The 20339-nt window shown below is 36.5% G+C and overlaps 2 protein-coding genes across 9 annotated transcripts; one reads left to right on the top strand and one right to left on the bottom strand.

Moving 5' to 3' along the window:
- Positions 1-3749: 3749 nt before the first annotated feature.
- LOC130991369 (protein argonaute 10-like) lies at positions 3750-11744 on the bottom strand. Of its 8 annotated transcripts, none has more exons than XM_057915540.1 (22): positions 10702-11744; positions 8807-9439; positions 8292-8500; positions 7967-8116; positions 7681-7814; positions 7472-7581; positions 7296-7402; positions 7074-7212; positions 6878-6994; positions 6505-6612; positions 6348-6419; positions 6133-6255; positions 5887-6046; positions 5699-5820; positions 5483-5620; positions 5252-5394; positions 5063-5125; positions 4878-4941; positions 4658-4793; positions 4515-4588; positions 4292-4418; positions 3750-4076 (listed from the first exon to the last, which is right to left on the bottom strand). In XM_057915540.1, the coding sequence occupies exons 2-22, from the start codon at positions 9278-9280 to the stop codon at positions 3922-3924; spliced, it is 2925 nt and encodes a 974-aa protein (XP_057771523.1). In that variant the 5' UTR covers positions 9281-9439; positions 10702-11744; the 3' UTR covers positions 3750-3921. The 8 variants fall into 8 exon arrangements, with proteins under 8 accessions (XP_057771523.1, XP_057771530.1, XP_057771527.1 ...); XM_057915547.1 differs by having other exon boundaries at positions 11329-11744; XM_057915544.1 differs by having other exon boundaries at positions 10717-11306.
- Positions 11745-18315: 6571 nt separating this feature from the next.
- Positions 18316-19336, top strand: LOC130991368 (uncharacterized). Its single transcript, XM_057915539.1, has 2 exons — positions 18316-18741; positions 18814-19336. Exons 1-2 carry the CDS (start codon positions 18395-18397, stop codon positions 19319-19321), a joined length of 855 nt encoding a protein of 284 aa, XP_057771522.1. The 5' UTR covers positions 18316-18394; the 3' UTR covers positions 19322-19336.
- Positions 19337-20339: the final 1003 nt, after the last annotated feature.

The raw sequence follows: 20339 nt of genomic DNA, 5'->3' as shown, positions 1-20339 counted from the left end.
ATTATATATACTAGGAATTTGGGTTCCAATTTTTTTATCTGAATTTGCATATTATGCAGAAACACTGAAACTGGCATTTAATTCATTTTTTCTGCACAGAATCTGACTGAATAATGCAAGCTTGAGATATTGTCTCATCTTTAGATATTAATGCTAGCTTAGAGCATCTCCAAGGGTTCCTCTATTTTAGAGGGCCCTTCACTCTATTATAGAGTTGAAATATACAGTTTTTGAATTTTCATCTCCAACAATCAACTCTACATTTCCCTCTACAATAGAATATTCCTTTTTTATGCTCTTTATTATTAAATTATTTTATCAATTCAATTATTATATATCATATATATTTATAAATAAATATATTTATATTCAATTAAATGTAATTAAAATTAAAATTGAAATATAAAATAATTTAAATTTTTTTAAGAAAAATTAATTAATAAAGTGCTATATTTAAATATTATAGAACGATTAATTTATTTCAACAACATAAAAACTGAAATTACATAATACTCTTAGAATTAAACATTACACAATACTTAACAAAGCATCAATTACATGATAAAACTAACTATACATCCATTCAGATTTCATTAAATCTGAATCATCCACCTTATCACTCCCCTACTATACGAAAGGATTGATTTGACAATACCATTTGGTCCTACATGATATCAAATAATGCAGCTTGTATCCTACATATCAATCTACAGCTGTATCATGCAGAAAAAGATAAAGCATTAATCAATCACATGCAGTAAAAGATAAAGCATTTGGTCAAATAATGCAGAAAAATAATGCAGCTGGTGTCCTACATATCAAATAATGCAGCTTCAATTCAATCACCATCGTCCTCTATATATATGAGCTATTTTTTCTATTTTAGCACACAATAACCCTCTTCCTTCTTTTACCAACTTGTCTTTCTTTAGCTGTTATTTCATTTTCCATGGCTTCTTCTCGACAGCCTAATTACACAATTGATGAAGATAAACATCTTTGTCGTGTGTAATTTTATGCTATTGTGTTTTTATGTTGTAATTTATGTTTAATTTATGTTTTCGTAATTTTATGTTAATATGCTTTTATATTATATTTCATGTTATTGTATTTATAAATTTTATATAATATATTTTAAATATTATACTTATTTATGTTAATTTAAAAATATAAATAATATAGAGATTTTTAAATTATATTTTACAGATTAAATCAAGCAAAGACAAGCATTTTCTAAAGATAAAAGAAAAAATAAGTATAAAACAACAACAAAAAAAGAAAATGAAAAACAAAAAAAAAATACATTTAGCGGGTGAACAGTGCCCGCCAAATGAAGCGGTGCACTGTTCACCAACTCTAATTTACAGTAGCGAAGCGGAGATTGTTGGAGGAAGCATTCACGCCAAATTAACGTTGGCCGCTACAATACAGCAATTGTTGGAGTTGCTCTTAGCATCTTCATCTGTATTTTCTCTTGGCTTCTTTTATCACTCTGCCTACTGTCCCCACCCCTCACATGAGCCCCCAAATAATCCATCGATCCTCGTGACCTATATCTAATTAATTAATTTCTTGTTTTATATAATTATTGATAGATTAATTAAATTGCTTCCATCTACTCAATGCACATTAATTATGTAGATTTGTTCAACTACTATCGAATTTCTTGTTTTACATGCATATGTATGTGTAGAACTTGATGCGATGAGCCTAACCATATTGATTTTCCATTAAAATACATGGTGTATATATAGGGTTAGATTATCATATATACTGAATGGCTATTTTCGTGTGAAATGAAAATGATGAATAAGTTAATTATAAGTCTACCTTCAAGATTCGAATCCAAGTTTGAATGATTATTCATGCATTACAAGCAGTTTATTCGTATTGATTTATTTGTTGTTTTTTAGTTAGGGTGTGTTTACTTTGGTTGTGAAATTTTCACTGGAAAAAATGGATAAGAAAATATGAGAAAATATTATCTTTATCTCATTTGTTATCATATGTTTACTAGAGATAAAAAGATGAAAAAAGATTGCAAAATATTTTCACATCACTACTTGTGTCATCTCTTTTGGTCCATAATTTTTAGGGATGGAATGAGATTATCTAACATTAAAGACGACAAAATGAGTAAAAATGAGCTGGTCCAGAAAAATATTCTACTATTTTCGGAGAAAATTTTATATCATAGTTACATGTGAAAATAGTGGGAAAAAATGTGGAAATATATATTTTATCTTATTTTTCATCAAAGTAAACGCACCGTGATAAATTTGAATAAACTAATATCAACAATTCGACGTTTCAAATTCTTTCTCATTTCTCATCACATTTGACCATTTTAAGCGGATCATTTCTCTCTTTACATATATAATGTGGGCTAGCTATGTTTATGTTAGAAAGGTACATTTTTGGGAAATATTCCATAAATCTTTTGCAATCCCAAGTGAGGAACTTATGTGAAATGTCAATGATTCTCTAACTATATCTGGATTCTTGTTTGTCACCCTCACCTTCCTAGGGTTTTGTTGCTTTACATTTCTGGAATCAAACTGATTTGACGAATTGAAGTGACATCCAGCTATATATACATTGGTGTAAAACTATTCATATGTTCTAAAATTCCAATTGCATAAAATTACAAGAACTAGATTAGCTAGATTACTTATTTCATACATTTGCTTATTATTTTGTTATGGTTCTCTATTTTTGTTTTCTTTTTATAATTTATTTAGGTTGATCTTTTTTAAAAAACAAATAATTGATGGAATCGAAATGAGATTTGTGGTCGGGAAATGCGACAAGAAATCTTCACCTCTTTGCTAATAATCAATACGCCATTAGTCATTTGAGAACATGGCAATGCCTTCCCCCCTAAGTAAGGAATTATGCAAAAAAATAAAAAAAATGATTTTTTTTTCTGTCATTATAAAGACATAGTATGATATTTCATATTCATATATTTCTTTTTCAATATAATCTTTATTTAATAACAATAATAATTTCATATTCATATAATAACAAAGAGGAATTTTGGTTAGTCATAAAAAATGACCCTTATACATAATAGATTGGTTTGGATTGGGGTCTCTTATGTATAAAAAAAATTTGAACTAATTGGGTATTTTTGGGCACTTAATATGTTGGGCCATTGGTCATCGACTCATCGCCCATGCTTGCGCGCCCTCAAGGACGATCCTGACAAAAATAATGCTATGACGAGACAACAGAAATGAAATGAGACATTTGTACCACTATAAAGAAATAGTTTTAGAATCTAGATTTCAATTTAAATGGGTAGGGCAAAAGATCATTATTAATTTTATCATGTTATTTTCAGAAAATGAATTAATAAATATTTTAATTTAGGCCAACTTTGGGATCATGGCATGCTCCTATAACTCAATTTTATATTAAAATGATATTATTTCAACATCAAATACCATTCCAATTCCCATTATTCCTGCTGAATATTATGCCAAAAAGAATAACAAATACACAAAGTTTCTATTTTATTTTATAATCTACTCATGCGGTTATTAAACTTGAATTTTTTTACTACTACTAAATTGAACTCAATTGGTAAGGCACTTTTCCTCTAACAAGATAAATCGAGAGTTCAAGTCATCAAAGAGATTAGTGCATGTGTGCATTTTGAATAAATAAAAAAGAGAAATAGAGAAAAAAACAAGATTCCATTATTATATATATCTAGGAATTAACTATTAAGTAAAAAGTGCAAAGAAACAAAAGGAGTTACTACCATTATCAGCAGAAACTACTGCTAAGCCATTTTTTACATCAGTGATTAGAGATGGAGACAAAGCTGCAAGCATTTTTACAATCAAACATTTACAAAGAAAGGCCTCTGCTATGCATGCTTCAAAACCCTAATCACTAAACCCTAGCCTCTCTTCAACAATAAAACATGACTCTCTTTACATTCTCTTTCAGCGCCGGTAGGGGACGAACACCCAACTCTCCGGCTACTCGTGTGCCTTCCTGCACGTCCGGTTCCATGTAGAATCTTGCCCGGAAAGCAGCCAAATGCGCGTAATAAGCCGGAGGAACTGTGTCAAACCAATAAGAGTATCTCACATTACTAGTGTCGAAGCTAAATCGTGTAACAAACATGACATGCAACTTCCATTCATAATCAGCAACATAGAAATCTGATTGTAAGGATTCTAGAATCTAGATACATATATTTGTTCATATCAATGTTTATTTCACTAATTAAAATTTTAGCCAAAGTGGAAATGAATATCAATATATCATGACTTACCCACTGATACTGAACGCGTGCACCTCGCGTACGTGTAACAGAGGTTGTTCGTCAACATCTGAATTCCGTCTGCAGTGAAATTGTTCTCGTCCCAGAGTACGTGATAATGAGCAGGCCGACTTGTTCCCTGCAAGTTACACGATAAATGCACGTTCAAAGTTAGCGTATAGAATTCACAGGCAAGCCTTTGAGGCAGATCAGCTACTTCGATGGTCAAGTTTACCTGAATTCCTGCGTGACTACACAAATAGAAGTCGAATTCTGTTGGATGGCAGATTTTGGAATCAACAACTGTGCCTGCACAAAAACAAGAAAGTTCGTATTCGACCAAAATCAAGAGATGTAAAGCAAACCTATGTTAGTTACCTGGCAAAATATTTCCACTCCTGTCAATGCTGCTCTTGTCTCTATGATTATTCGCAAACAGTCTCGTATGGTGTCGCTTCTGAACTATGATAAATGTCACCGGTGGCTGGTAGTTTGGCTCCAACGAAGCACAAGCCTGCACATAAAGTTACAGTGACATCTCGGGTCGTTAAGGGTAATAACGAACCAAAAAAATCCGGGAAAATATATTGTTACGAACCTTTCGTATAGCATCCAACTCAAAAAGTAGCACTTGGTAAAATTGGCCTTCACTCACACCATCCCTGCTTATGTTAAAGCCAAAAATCAGAAAAATATGTTACATTCATTTAAACAAAGAGGAATTTTTAAAAATGCCTAAAACCTATCTTTGGATTGAGATCAGAATCTACATTCTACACTGACCTGTAAAATATTATCCTCTGTGGCTTTTGACCAGTTGCTTTTCGAAAAGAAACCAAAAGATCCCTGCAGAGAGCAAAATAGCGTGTGATTGTCAAGAGTCGAAAAGAAGATCACAGGAGCACGAGAGGAGCAAAAACGACAATTTAAGTAGGCAGAATCAGGGGCAAGGGAGAGTGGAATAATGTATACCTGACCATGCCTCCGCTAACTGTACCACGAAGAGGATCTTGCCACGTCTTGTACAAATCTTGTATCAATTCTTGTCGATGAGCTTGAGCACAAACTAATCCCGCATACTTTGTGACCTCAGGCCAGTCTTGAGATGCTACAACCTACATTCCGGTTACATACTTTAGCAACGAGGAGGAATATAATGTCCCGATTATATCCAAAGATGAGGGCTTCGTTTAGAAACTTTACTGCAGCAATCGAAGGACTGGTCTCCTCTCCATTTTCAGGATGTGTAACATCTGCTCCAAATATAATTGTCGGTATGTCACTGACGAGAGGTATTCTGCAGCTGATAGCGTCCAAGAGAACCGTGTTCCTGCCGCCCATCTGTTAACGGGATACAAGTTTAGATAGGATTTGAGACGAAATGGATGTATTGCAGATCTTGAGGACTATATGTCACACCTTAACATTGATTTTCAAGGATACGTTCGCCAAATATTGCTTGTTCATCTTGAAAACATGTTTAGTTAGACAGCATTGGGATATCAGACCGAGGTCCGTTTCACATATTCGCTTCAGGTCACCTATCACCATAGAAACCGATGTCACATAAATTTATCGATAAGAGACTCACTTTCTCAAGATCATACCGTATAGGGACCCGTTGTTGTCGGGCAAAATGGCCAACAGAAGCTCCAATTCTTTTCCTTTTAATTTGTTCATGCATGCATGATAAACATGCTTCAAAGCTTTCTCGACTTGATCGGGCCGAGCATTGTAGAAAGGAATAACCGGCTCTGGACTGAATTCCTGTAGGATGTGTCGGCTTTAATCAGATTATGCAGAGAAAACATATACGAGGACAGAGTTAGTATCAAGAAAAGGGTGTGCTCTACCATGCCGGATACTTGGCACATTTGGGCCAGCTCGTTACAGAATCCTCGAGCAACGATATCTTGAACACTTCGTGAGAAGTTAATGCATGCCCACCGGCTTACTGTCATGCCGTTTATCATTTTCTGCAGAGATAAAATCACCACGATGAAACATAAAACGGCATTACATGTGACATATATAATAGTATAGCGACAAAAGCAACGAAAAGTGACACCTTATTCATCATATTCCACTGGCCAACTTGCGGCAGGCAATCCTTTTCCTTGCCAGTCTCGTGATATTTCAACTGCAAATAATAGGTAACACGAGTTAAACGATGAATTTATAAACATTATGAACAGAAAAGCATGATTTCAGAGGCAGTGTCTCACCCACGGGGCAGGGAGAACTCTCGCCTCCACTGATGCCAGTTTCTCACTGATCCTAATTCCAAACTCCTTTGCATACGGATCTTGATCATAGCCGTTGTGTTGGACAGTCTGCGTTGCAAGAAGTCGAGCAAATGATCATTTGAATAGTAGTGATGCATCCCTAATTCCAATGTTATCTCCAATGATTTGAATATAACTCATAACTAGAAATTTATGGCAACTGTAAATATATATATACAGTTGCAATATCAAATCATTCAATTTTTAATTTCTCTCATCAGAACAAAACTCCTATCTGAACGTCTTTCGCGTAAATACAAGATTATCCGTTCAATATTTGAGAGATGAAGTGAAAATAACAGGCATCTTGTACCTGCAAAATGTCGTTTTCTCGATCCCTTGGTCTTTGGCATGTGACCTTTAAAAGGGAGGTGATCTGTTTCTCGCTCAACCTTTTAGTATACCTTTGGCCCTCAACGATTTTACACGCCTGAAATGAAGAGTATTAGACCACGACCGGGCAATAAAAGTAAGACGAAATCTTAGAATCCCAAGTGCCAACTTCTGACCTCCATCGGCAAATAGTTTGCTTTCTTCTGGTTTCCTACTTGAAGGCAAGGCAGATGAGTATACTGGATCGTGAATCCGTACATCTCTTGGAAATATTCAACAACCGACTTCATAGTCGAGTTATCATCAACGGGAAATCTGAAAGGGCGGAAAGGGCATATAACCAACACTGCAGGCAACTTGACACAAATCTACTTGAAAGAATGTAGTGTCAAGCTTACACTAGCTCTCTTGTTGGTTGAGTTGTAATGCCAGAAACTCGATATTTTCTTCGAACATCCCCTCTGTGGGTCACTTCAACTTTCACTCCTCTGAGGCCCTTCTTGACCTGAAGCCAAACGAAGGGTTTATTTGCCTGAAAGGCTGAAGAATAATCTAAGATCAAGTGAACACCTACCTTAACTCGGTCTGAATCAGACAATGGCCTCGACAAAACGTCTTTCCCCAACAGTTGGGCAACAAATTCAATAACTGGAAGTGCCTCAATAAATGCAGCTGAAGCCATATCTATCATTCGGAAAGAAAGGACGTTAAATGGAACAAGTTGTCAGCTGCAACGACGCCATGTAGATTAGCAGGCCAATATAAAATTTGACACAAAAATACCTATGTTGAGTGACAGGCCCATCTGAGTAGGTCTTATACTCTGATAAAACCCACACCATGCCTCTAAACCATCCCCAAGCTTTTGTGGTTTCCGAATATTAGGAGAAAAGAATGACCTCCCGACAGGGCAGAACCTTGTACATGCACAAATACGGAAACTTTTCAGCACTCGACTCGAATGATAATGATGATACTTATAATTTAGTGATCATTACGCCTAGAACCTTCATACAACTTGTGCATATCTAACAAAGCTTCATTTCAACATTAGAGCAGTTCATTATACCTTTTCATCGAGAGCTCTCTCAGTACAATGTCGAGAATTTGCAGAGCTTCCCTCGGACCATCTGCCCGTTTACCAGCAAGAAATTGGCCTAAATGATGCAAGCTTGCCTTTGCAACAAACTTAATCACTACTTTATACTCCCTTTCTCTTCTGCAATTTTCACAAAGTAAACTTAGTGTTACAAAGTATACAACTTGAATTAATCTTAATTTTCTTTCAAGATTACAATCCTCACAAAAAAAAAAAATGTTTCATTAGTCAAGCAAAAAGCAAAAGGAATTTGATGATGTCAAGAAGCAGCAGTGTCAGAGAAGGAATAAATTACTTGGGACCATTGATAGTATCCTCATCATCAATAAGCTTAATGGTAAACTCCTTCCAAGCAAAAGGAAGTTCACCAGCTGTATACAAACTCTTTCTTCCATCGTAGGCCGGCAATCTCGTCCCCAACTCAGATTCTTTGTACAGCTTCACGAGCTCCGCCATGATGGCTCGATTCACCGCTCTAGAAGTCACCTCCGGGGTGATCGTTACCTGACACGTAAGCGATGAAACGACTGAGCAATACGAAAATATCAATAATTCTAATTTGTCAACACTCATTAATGCTGTCCAAGCTAAGAAACAAAAGAAACACAGATTCACTCAATTATACCTCCAACAGAAACCAGTGGATAGAGCAAGAAACAACGAAGATCATAACTAATGTCAGCTTAAGGGCCCCGAATGTTCATGTCACATAGCTATCAAATTTATTACTAATACTCAACTTGTACTACTATAGAAAACATTATTCAATAGAAAACATTATTCAAGAAACATGATTGAGAAGCATCTTACATCATACTGGTTCAAATCCTTGTCTGGCAACTCTGCAAAGAAATGGTTGGCCTTGACAATGCACTTCGTCCCGGCCTGCCCGAACCCCGGCCTCAACGGGAAAGTCAAGGACTTGCTCGAGCTCGGAAACCCCATGTCTGATTCACATAAGCTGCTGCCTCCATTGTTAGACAAAGCTGGCACAATGGCTCTAACATTCTCTTTGACAATTGGTTTATCAGCTGCAGTGCATGGCCGCGAGCTCGGCCGCATAAAGGCGTCGCCTTGGTCCGATTTCCGGCCGCCCCGACCCCTTCTCCTTCCTCTGTTTCTTGATGGAGGTGAGGTCTGTTTGTTCTGGGATTCCTGAACTGGTGGGCCTTTGCCATTCTGAGCAGACTTTGAGCTCTTTGGAGCAGAATTCATGGAGTTTTGCAGCTGGGGTTTGATGATAAAGTGTTGCTCTGAATTTTCTTTCATCTGCCTTATAGGCATGGTTTATGATGAAACAAACAAACTTACAATTTTGCAAACTCAATGTAATGTGCTCAAAAGAAATAGGCAGAGCAATTTTGGTGACAGCAAATAATTCCTGATTAGTTCTTTCCTTGTAGTTCTTGGTTAAACCCCTTGAAAGATCAATGATTCCATGCACTGAAAAAACAATCCAAAAACAGAGAAAAATATTTTGATGTCAGCAACAACACCCAAATTGTGAATTATACACAAGTATAGAAATTTTATGATGGCAATGCAGGAAAAAGAAAAACACACGCAATAGGGAGAGCATTAAAGAAGAAGATCCTTTAATGCAGGCAGCCACAGACATTTAATTCCAGTTTTTTTTTTTAACTTCCAATCTTAAAATCTAGAAATATGTCACATATGTTTCCATAATCAAGCCAAAAATGAGCAGGAAAAATATATTTCCAACCGTACCAAAAAGATGAAGATCGAGATAAGTTTATTTGACTCTTCTCAATTGTACAGCTATAAATGAAGATGGTAAAAAAAGTATATTTAAAGAAAAACACTGACATTTAAATATTAAAGTATTTAGTTGGTGCCGAATTATCCCAAAGACGCAAATCAAAAAATCTTTTATTTTTACAAAGATCCAAAATTTTTCAGACAAAAAAGAGTCCCAATTCTTCCTTTTCTTGAAAATAATAGAGAGAGAGAGAGGGAAAAGAAGAGAAGCCATTTTTGGACTGAGCAAGAATACATATATGTTGAGACAAAACACAAATATTACCAAGAAACTCATAAATTAAACCCTCTTCAAATCTTCTGTTAGGAATCCAACATCATGAAAATGAGACATAAAAATCCTTAAACAATGATGCACATGTGCACAAATATGGGAATAAATATTAGTAACACAAATGAAAAAATCTAATCAAATAGTAGAAATACCCAGTAGACAAAGCCATACTTCATCTTGTCCCCTAACCAAAACCAAGAGTAGCAGCAGCGAAAACAGAAAAGTTTGAATAAATCCAAGATAATAAAGACACATTACCATATACATATATACACACACATGCATACACATATATGCCTAGTGTGTGTGTGTGTGTGTGAAGAAACTATGCAAATCCTTGGTCCAACACAAGCATAAATAAATGTGAGGACAGAAAATATGACTGCTCAAGAAAGAGAATAAAACGCCTAGAAAGCTACAAAAGAGCAACAAAAAGCAACAACTAGCAACGCACATAACACAAAACCATAGGATTAAAAGGAATAAACATTGAACAACTCACTGCGAAAATCAACATCTCAACCCCCAAAAAAAATTTCACTGCTGCGTGTGAAAACGACACCTCAGTAACACGAAACACGAACAAAATCCATTCTACAAATGTACATGGAGCTCAAAGATTCAATCTTTGAACTCAGAAACTAAAACCCACCATTCAAAACTGCACCTTTATATCCTTTTCTTGAATCTGAGCTTTGAAGCGGAAGTGGGCTTTAATCATGAACCTAAAGGGAGATTCTAAAAGATGGCAACTCGGAAAAAAGGGTTGTGAGAAAAGTGGGGATAAAAAAGATGGGCAGATTGTATAAATAATGAGAGAGAAACTCAGAAAAAGAAAGACTCAAACACTCAAGACTGTGTTTCCTTTTTTTCAAGAGAGAGAGAGGGAGATGATGATGATTACAATGAATCTTTTATACACGCATGCAAGTGCTTTTGATGTTTTCTTTATCACGTGTAAAAGGCTTATGTGAAGGCCCTTCCCTTTTGCTTTTTCTCCGTTACATACATTTTTCTACGAATTCGAACTATACATACACATATATGTATGCAATCCCACTTTAGTGCAGCCTCGGTTTTGTACAACAATTGCCTCCCAAGCATATCCCATATATTCAAAATTCAATCTTTAAAAGCTAAAGCAATAGATACACTATACATACAAGGGGGTGGGGTGGGTGGGGTAGGGGTGGGATGAGTGTGAATTTCAATGAGGCCAATGGAGGAAGAGGGCATTATAAAACACAGAAGAAGAATAATTCGAACTTGTAGTCCTCACCACTGCAGAGATTTCAATACATGCTTCTCTCTCTCTCTTCAAGGTGGGCTTTTTTTAATACTACAAGAACCAAGATTTTCACTCTCTCTCTCTCACTAGCTAGGGCAGCTGCTGCTGTTATGAAATGTCCCAAAATCTTTTGTGTACTAAAGCAGTCAAGCTTTGGTAAGCTGTAACGGTCGGTTGAAGCTCAAGGGAAAGGTGGAGGGAATGGGGGCCACAGCCACACCTTGAGTGCGTGTTGAGTGTGTGGGTTTTGGATGATTATATCTTTTTGCTTGGATTAAATTTGGGAGTGTAATAAATGTGCTGCCATGCCTGCCTCTTCTGCCTCCATTCGCAGCCTATTTAACTAAAAAGCTGATTCCAATTTTCCACTCAGAATTTTCATCCTTCTCTAAGCACATATGTGTACATCACCACGGCCACGGTATATATCATGTGTGTGTTATTTACTGTGAAAAATTAAGTACCATTTTTTTTATAATTTTCATAAAAATATTTTGAATTTTACTCATTATTCGCCCATTATTATTATTGACTTTTGAAATTTGATTTTTTTTTAATAGAAAAATATTATACAAATCAAGAAAGATCGTCCACATTAGTACTCCCTAATCAATTAGGTAAATCTTCCGTCCAAAGCATAGGACTCGAAAGGTTTCGAACACGCAACGCCAAATAATGGACGACTCTATTAGCCTAACGATACATACGGGACACACGATATAAACAATTCTCTCTCGTCACACTGATAATGTCGCGCAAGTCCTCGGAAAGATATCGGCTATCATACTCTGGTTTAGCTATAGCTCTAGTCGCAACCATCGAATTTGTAAATATTTTGATCGGCTTCAAACTAAACTCGATACACACGATGATCTCGTGCACAACTGTCATAATCTCAGTCATCGTAGTATTAGACAATGTTGTCATCGTCTTAGCCATAGCCACATAGACGTTCGCCTCGTGATCTCTCGTAATAGCATCCACGCCAAAACACCCCAGCTTCGACATCAAACAAGGCATCAACATCGACCTTAATCAGTCCTTCTCGAGGTGGAGATCATTTCCTACTGTCCACCTCGACACCGAGATCATCTCATAAAATATGCACTTTTCATTTTTGAACGCTACACCACCACAATTCCTTCTTTTCGTACTTTCTTTAAACAAAAAAATTATCATGGCCCGGCACAATACACTCTCATCTAACTTAACATTTTATAAAGTTGGATCCTTTCTCAATCACAATACTCAGATAATATTTCTTTAAACTCGTATCACTCACTTTGTCCTGCATGTTTTTATTAAGAGTTAATCATGTTTTTTTGCTAGAAATCTTAATTAGATTTTAGAATATTCCCTATTATATAGTAAAGTTTTAGGTGATGTATATTAATATGCCTATATATGTATATAGAAACCTTACAGTGTTTTGTCGTTGGTTTTTAATGTTGTTGCACCACGTCATGTGCAATATATATACAGTAAATTAGATATATACAAAGATTGGTCCAAACACAATCACCTAATATTTTGCTATGTGCATGATAGTTGGTATTCCATCGGATTTTCTCACCAATCCAAGCGGTTTTTTATTTATTTATTTTGTACTATATTTCATTAATTATGTCCTACACGTAGATTGTATGGTACATATATAATATCATGTAGAGGTGCCAAACGGATCGTGTCGGGTCAGCTCAGCCCGACCCATTGAGTTTCAGGATTGTATTGGGTTGGGTCGTTAAAATTTAGGATATACCCTCTCCGTCCACGAAAGAATTTCCTTTTTTTTTTTGGATGCGCGTCCACAAAAAACTTCCTACCTATTTTTGGACTATACCCCACCACTTATAATTACTCTTACTTTTCACTTTTTGCAACTCTCAATATTAATTATTGCACTCAACAATATTTTTTTTTAAAACCCGTGCCACTCCCTTTCATGGATGGAGGGAGTAGTTCAGAAGATTTTAATGTGTCTAATTAATGAATTAATTACTTGTATTCTGTAGTACTTCGTTCTTTTATCCATAAAAAATAGTCATTTTTGTTATTTTAAGATATTCACAAAAATCAGTCATTTTTCCTTTTTGGAAATGTTTTAGTACTAAATAGTAGGCTTATTTCTTCATTCACGTACAATTAATTATCATTATCAATATTGTTTTTTAAGTGAAATTCTTATCCACTCACAATACACTCAATTATTTTTATTAAAACTCGTGTCCTTTCTTTCAAAACTATTTTTTATGGACGGAGAAATACAAAATTACAACCGAGAAATATTATATGTTTATAACGACATACTTAATGATAGTATAGGTACTCTTGTGTTTAATGCCCCCATTTTTTTTCTTAAAAAACGAATGCATTTCCATTCCAAAAGAGAGGAAAATAATAGATGATTAAACATATACTTATAATAATAATTCTTTTTTATGCAGACAAACACAGAAAAATTCCCATTCGTGTACTAGAGTAATAGAGTTGGTTAAAACAATATACTATAGTATATTATATATTGAATCTTGCAGTCTAATATAAGTAAGATGTCGCCTTTATAGGTTACAGCTAAACAATATATTTATTTATACAGATGACCAAAAAAATGCTAAAAGTTTGAATTTTCGAATTGAAATTTGCAGAACATTGTGGACGCGAAATATAATTTAAAATGTAATGCCGACTTTAAGGGGTTGAATTTGTTAATTTTCTCGGAATTGGCATTTTTAGTGATCTATAAATACACAAAATTATACTATTCAATTTTTAATTTTTAATTAAATATATGTTTTTAATCAAAACATACATAAATTTTGTTGCCTAATAACTTAATTGTCTGAAATTCGATGGAGAAACATCTTGATGATAGCTCTTTAATAACACCTTTTGGTCACCTGAAGTGATCGAAAAAAAGAAAAAAAAAATATAGAGTTTCGTGACATTAATTTTCACGTCATTTTTTTACCATTTTTCGGTGACCAAAATTCAATTATATAAGCATCATTAGAAAGATAAGGTCAAGAGTTTTCAAACGGTAACCCATCGGAATTCAGACAATCAAGTTATTAGCCAACGAACTTTGGGCTCAGGTTGAATTTCAAAAAAAAATATACTATAATTTATATAATTTTGACCCAAAAAATAAATTTAGTTTAAAATTTAAAATTAAATAAAATTATGTGTAATTATTTATAAGTAATTAACCCCTTTTTATATAGTGATCTCAAAGATGAATTATGTAACAAATATTAGCTAGTTCCATGTAAGTGGGTTTGCAATTGCATCACAAATTCACAACATGCACCTAATGTAACAGATAAGATAGTAAAAGGGAAAAAAGTTATTCCTAGTACTATTTTAATATTTTGGGAATTTCCCATTGTCTCCTGATATTAACCAGAAAACAAACCAAAAACATTTTACCACATGAATGTTTATTCAATTTTAGTAACAAGTTAAAGAGTGAAACAAACAGATTTTAAGGTAAAATGAACAGGTACTTGATGAAGTCTGGTTGCCTGAAAATGGTTAGTTGTGACAGAAACATGTCCCAACACTTCATAACTACATGAAAACAAATATATAAATAAATTATTCCCTTGATTAATACTCTCTTTGTCCCATTAGTACTAATGTCTTATTTCTTTTTTAGTAAAAAAAATAAACAATTTAAAATGCTATTAATAATTGGTCCAACTCACTTTATACATCAACTCAATATTCATCAACTCATGACTTCATACACTGAAAAACGTTTCATATTCTAGCTAGCAACTAAAAGCCAATCTTTATAATTAATCCATCTTTGTATGATTTATGATTATTACCAAAAAAAAAAATATTTGTATACTTATATAAATTAATAGAGATGGCCCCTGTATTAGGTTATCGTGCATCCAAGTAGAAAAATAATTAGGATGAGAATCAGCTTTGACTTAAAAGAATGATGCTAAACAGCTACATTGTGGCTGTCCATACATACTAGTTAAATATGGAATTTTTTTGATTTATTTCATTTATTTTTTAATAAAAAAGATTTTAGTTATTTTATTATATTATTTACATTATAGTTATTTTTTTATTTTTTATAAATTTTTAGTTTTTTTAAAATAAAGTAAAAATAAAAAGAGGAAACTAATAAACAAATGCCAAAAAATAAAAAAGATAACTTTTTTAGCTCCTCTTTAAAACTAACTCTTTTGTATACCAAAATCTGTGAAAGGACTAAAATACCCCTTACGGTGCCCACCACTTGAAGCCAAAGTCAAACCCGTGTCCACGATGGCGGACACGATGGCGACGATCGTGGACACGACCGTCGTCCATCGTGATCACGATGGTGTCGCCGACCATCGTGTACACGCGAGCCGTCGTGTCCAACGTGGGCACGATGGTGGACACGACCATCGTGCCCATCGTGGGCACGCGAGCCATCGTGCCCACCCCGTCCATCGTGTTCACCTCGGACGACGCCCCCATCGTGCCCACGCCGAACGACGAGGCCCCCGACGTGCCCACCCCGCGAGCGCGCAGTCGTGCCCACGACGGTCGAGGCCAATTGCCCGTGGGCACGATGGCCACGACGGGCCGAGGGGACGATGGCCACGACGGGCCGAGGGGACGATGGAAGCTCACGATAAATGGCTCGAACGTGGTCACGACGCCGTGAACTCCGGAATGTCATTAATGAAGTGCAGATTTGGTGAATCTTTTCGGTTGAGACTAGGAATAACTTTTGTGATGAAGAGGTTGTTGGTGATAATAATTGTGGAAGCTTGTAGTTGTTGTAAGAACGAAAGAAATCCAAAACCACGAATTAAAACCAAAGAACGAAACAAAAAGAACCACGAATTAAAACCTAAACCCTAATCAAAGAAATCCAAAGATCAACCATAAAGGAAGAAGAAAACAACAAGAGGCGACGTTCCTTCGTTCATCTCGCTTCATATAAAGGTATGTATGTTTTGTTCCTCCGTCTACTACTCACAAGCATGAAATATGAAAAAAAAAACGTGAAAAAACATTCTAAAAACGGCTTTTATGATTGTTTCGTTGTTTGAACGTTTTGATCTCATGGAAGTATATATGTTGATCATGAATATTGTTTATTTTGTTTCAAATAGGTCACACATTAGAGTTTATGTTTCGACGTCATGTTATTAGGGTTTAGGGTTTAGCCCACATATTCGAAGCACACCATCGTCATCACGATGGCACTCACGATCGTGGCCACGATCGTGGCCACGATCGTGTCCACGATCGTGAGTGCCATCGTGATCATGATGGTGTGCTGCGATCGTGGGGTTGACAGTCCATGTTTTAAGGTACTTTTAATGGTTTTCTGACTGTTTATATTACATTTTGTTAATTTCAGATGTCGGGGCGACGTATTATGATACATCATGGCGGTCGTTGGGAGCGATCAACATATATAGATGGGGAATTCTTTGTTGCGTATATCGATTCCGGTACAATTAATCGTGCTAACCTCGTGGATCTTATTAGAGAGGGTTTGGGATATCGAAATGAGACCGAATATACGTTATGGTACGTCACAAACATCAATGGTATTAAAGCAAAAGTTCTATTGAGTGGAGATATGGAGTTGCTTCGATGGTTAGCAGATCCTAGAGAGGATCCAGAAGTTTATGTGATTGAGAAAGGCGGTTCTTCCGGCCCCGATAGTAATGTGAGCCGCAACACTATGAGAGGATGTACCTCGGCTGTACATCATGATCAAAGAATGCCGTATCATGAGGAAGATGATGAAGAGGTATTCGATGAGGATTATGAGGAAGATGAAGCAGAGTCTACATCTGAAGACGATGTGGAAGATCGTCGCAATGAGTTGCGACATTTTTCATCGGATTATCAGACTGCAAGCTATGTTGAGCATGAACATGGCTCGCGCGATTGGGATATTCCATTTCCGCACATTGAAAGTATATTACAGTTGGGGTGGGAAGAGTATCATCCAATAGCCTACGGACTGCTCGAGGTAGGGGCCATATTTCGATCCAAAGTAGAGTTGAGGATAGCTATAGGAATTTATCATTTGGAGCACTATCTAGAGTTTGCAACCGATCGTTCTACAAATTCTCGTGCAGTGTACATATGCAAGAGTGGTAGGAAGAACTGCACTTTTAGATTATGTGCAGTAGAGGCTGCAACTCTTTGGAGAATTACTAAGTTGACATTGGATCACACATGTCAGGCGGATTTGAATCGTGTTACTACAGCACGGTCTGTGAGTGGCGAGGTGGCTGCATATTATTTTGCCAAAAAATTAATCGATGAGAAGGTTGTTTTGAGGCCAAAGGAGATGATTGCTGAGATGCGTAGTAAGTATGGCGTTCAAATGCTATATTGCTTCGCAGTCAGAACTAGGCAGCAGGCGATAGAGAGAACGTATGGTGACTTCAATATGTCATATGTGAGGCTTCCATCGTATCTTTTTCTATTGAAACAACGTAATCCAGGGACTGTTTATGATTTGCAGACGACTCGTGAGGGAGTGTTCTGCCACATGTTTGTTGCCCTCGGGCAAAGTATTCGGGCTTTTGAGCAGTATCTTCGACCGGTGATTGTAATAGACGGAACCCACTTGAAGGGAAAGAACAGAGGAGTGTTATTTGTTGCTGTGACAAAGGATGGGAACGATCAAGTGTTTCCTCTAGCAATTGGCCTCGGACCAATAGAGAACGATGAGTCGTGGACTTATTTTCTCTACAATCTACGGCGGTGTTACAATCCTCCAGAAGATTTATTAATTGTGAGTGACCAACATAAAAGCATTCGGAATGCAGTTCAAGCCGTGTATCCAAATGCATTCCATGGACTGTGTTATCACCATCTGTTGAAGAATCTAACGCCCTATGGGAAGACAGTGGCCACGGTCTTCTATGAAGCAGCATATTCTTATCGTCACGAAGTGTTCGAAAAAAATTTTTCATTGCTGCACGACGCTAGTCCGGATGGAGCTCACCGACGACTTTCTCAAATTGGACCGGAGAGGTGGGCTAGGTCAAAGTGTCCGGTGCAACGCTATGGATTTATGACGTCTAATGCAGCGGAATCGTTTAACTCTCGGTTGTGGTGGGCTAGGCGTTTACCAGTGTGCTCTTTACTTGAATCGTTTCGCACACTTTTGGAGGATTGGTTTGACGAGCGACGTACATCGTCTGAATCGAGAGATCATGTGTTAACGGTGTCTACGTTCAACAAGCTATCTAATTCTGTGCAAGCAAGTCTCTCTCTTACTGTTCGAGCCACCACCGGACTTGTGTATAAAGTTGAAGAGGATGATCAACAATATCAAGTCGATCTTCAGAATTGGACTTGTGAGTGTCGAGAGTTTGATGAGGATAAAATTCCATGCAAGCATGCGGTTGCCGCTATAAGGTATGTAAAATTTATTTACTTTTTAATTACATTTTAATTTGTTTTTAAGCCGAAATTATATTGTTTTATTAGGTGGGCGGGCAATGGTTTGAATGTGTACGATTTCGTACACAAATATTTCAAACAATATGAGTTGACACAAACTTATGCCGAACATGTTAGTCCAATACCACATCCGAGTGAATGGAATGTGCCAGGAGATGTCTTATCAATCTATTGTAGTCCACCCGATCCGGAGACTCTACGTCAGTCTGGGCGTCCAAAGATGAGTCGTACTCGGTCAACAGTTGAAGGACTACCCTCACGACGGCGTCAAGTGTGCTCTAGGTGTAATGGAACGGGACACAATAGAAAAAAATGCACAATATCTATCCCTGTGGGTGGGGTGGATTTGAATGTTCCATTTCAAGAAGCAGAGTTTGAGGAAACTTCTCAGGATCCTTCTCATGCCACAGATGAACCATCTCATGATACGGAGGAAGCACAACCGACCCAGAGACGTCGGAAGAAAAAAAGATGTAGCAATTGTGGAGAAGAGGGTCATGATATTAGAGCATGTCCAATGCCCCTCCGTGAATAAATGTAAGTTGTTAAACTTTTTGTCACTTCTTAGAAGGAACTTTGTGTCCAATATCTATTTTAATGTTCATTTAGTTTGAATTTAATCCGTTTTTTGTATCAATTGAGTTTTTGATAGTGGATGTTGGTGTTTTTAACACAGTCTGCCGTGATCACGATGGCAGCCTCCCATCGTGATCACGATGGGAGGCTGCCATCGTGATCACGATAGGAGCCTCCCACCGTGATCACGATGGGAGGCTGCCATCGTGATCACGATGGGAGCTGCCATCGTGATCACGATGGGAGGCTGCCATCCTGATCACGGTTTTGTCACGAATCTGTCATCGTGACATTCATTGGGTCTCCGTGAGTAAGGCATATTAAAACGACATTTATTATCATTACAATTTACAACAACGAAAACATCAATTTACAACAACAAAAACAACACAAACAAACATCAATCTACAACTAAAAAGATTTAATCGTCCTGACGATAAAAAACTCCACGGAGTAAGAAAAAAAACGGGTCTCCGTGGAATCGGTACGCAGCATACCTTTGATCAACCTACAACAACAAAAAGCAAAAACGTTTTACTTAAAATTATGTAAACTTATTAGAAATAACGATATGTAATACAATAATAGAGAAATCATACCGAACATAAGTAGGTAAAGTCCTCGTCGCTTATTCGAATGTCGTTATGCAAAGGATCCCATTTCACATTTTCATCCTTAATGAGTTGCCGAAATAAAAGATATCGGGACCTCAGCGTGTGAATCTTAACGGCGTAAAAATGTCTACTATGATTCACATCAAAGTAGGTATTCATTTTTTCAGTAAGGCGACGAGCGCGGTCGATTTCCAAATGCTGTGGACTACCATCCCAAACCTCATTGTCAAACATCCTCATCAGCTTTAGTAAGAAGTAATACTCCATATCCTGGGTCCATTCGTTCCTTGGATCATCGGTGAACCACATTTCACGTTGAAGCCAATCTAGAGTGTTTAGATAATTCATTTTGTGCGGAAAAAA

This window comes from Salvia miltiorrhiza, chromosome 7 (genome assembly GCF_028751815.1).
Source record: "Salvia miltiorrhiza cultivar Shanhuang (shh) chromosome 7, IMPLAD_Smil_shh, whole genome shotgun sequence".
NCBI lineage: Eukaryota > Viridiplantae > Streptophyta > Magnoliopsida > Lamiales > Lamiaceae > Salvia > Salvia miltiorrhiza.
This window is presented reverse-complemented; position numbering and strand designations above follow the sequence as displayed.

What these genes read in the sequence shown, in the direction of transcription:
- LOC130991369 (XM_057915540.1), bottom strand. Translation starts at nt 9,280, where the DNA reads ATGCCTATAAGGCAGATGAAAGAAAATTCAGAGCAACACTTTATCATC. An exon ending in GGGCCTGTCACTCAACATAG is followed by an intron (nt 7,582 to 7,680) that starts GTATTTTTGTGT and finishes TCCGAATGATAG; the next exon opens with ATATGGCTTCAGCTGCATTT. An exon ending in AGTTGGATGCTATACGAAAG is followed by an intron (nt 4,794 to 4,877) that starts GTTCGTAACAAT and finishes CTTTATGTGCAG; the next exon opens with GCTTGTGCTTCGTTGGAGCC.
- LOC130991368 (XM_057915539.1), top strand. Translation starts at nt 18,395, where the DNA reads ATGACGTCTAATGCAGCGGAATCGTTTAACTCTCGGTTGTGGTGGGCT. An exon ending in CATGCGGTTGCCGCTATAAG is followed by an intron (nt 18,742 to 18,813) that starts GTATGTAAAATT and finishes TTGTTTTATTAG; the next exon opens with GTGGGCGGGCAATGGTTTGA.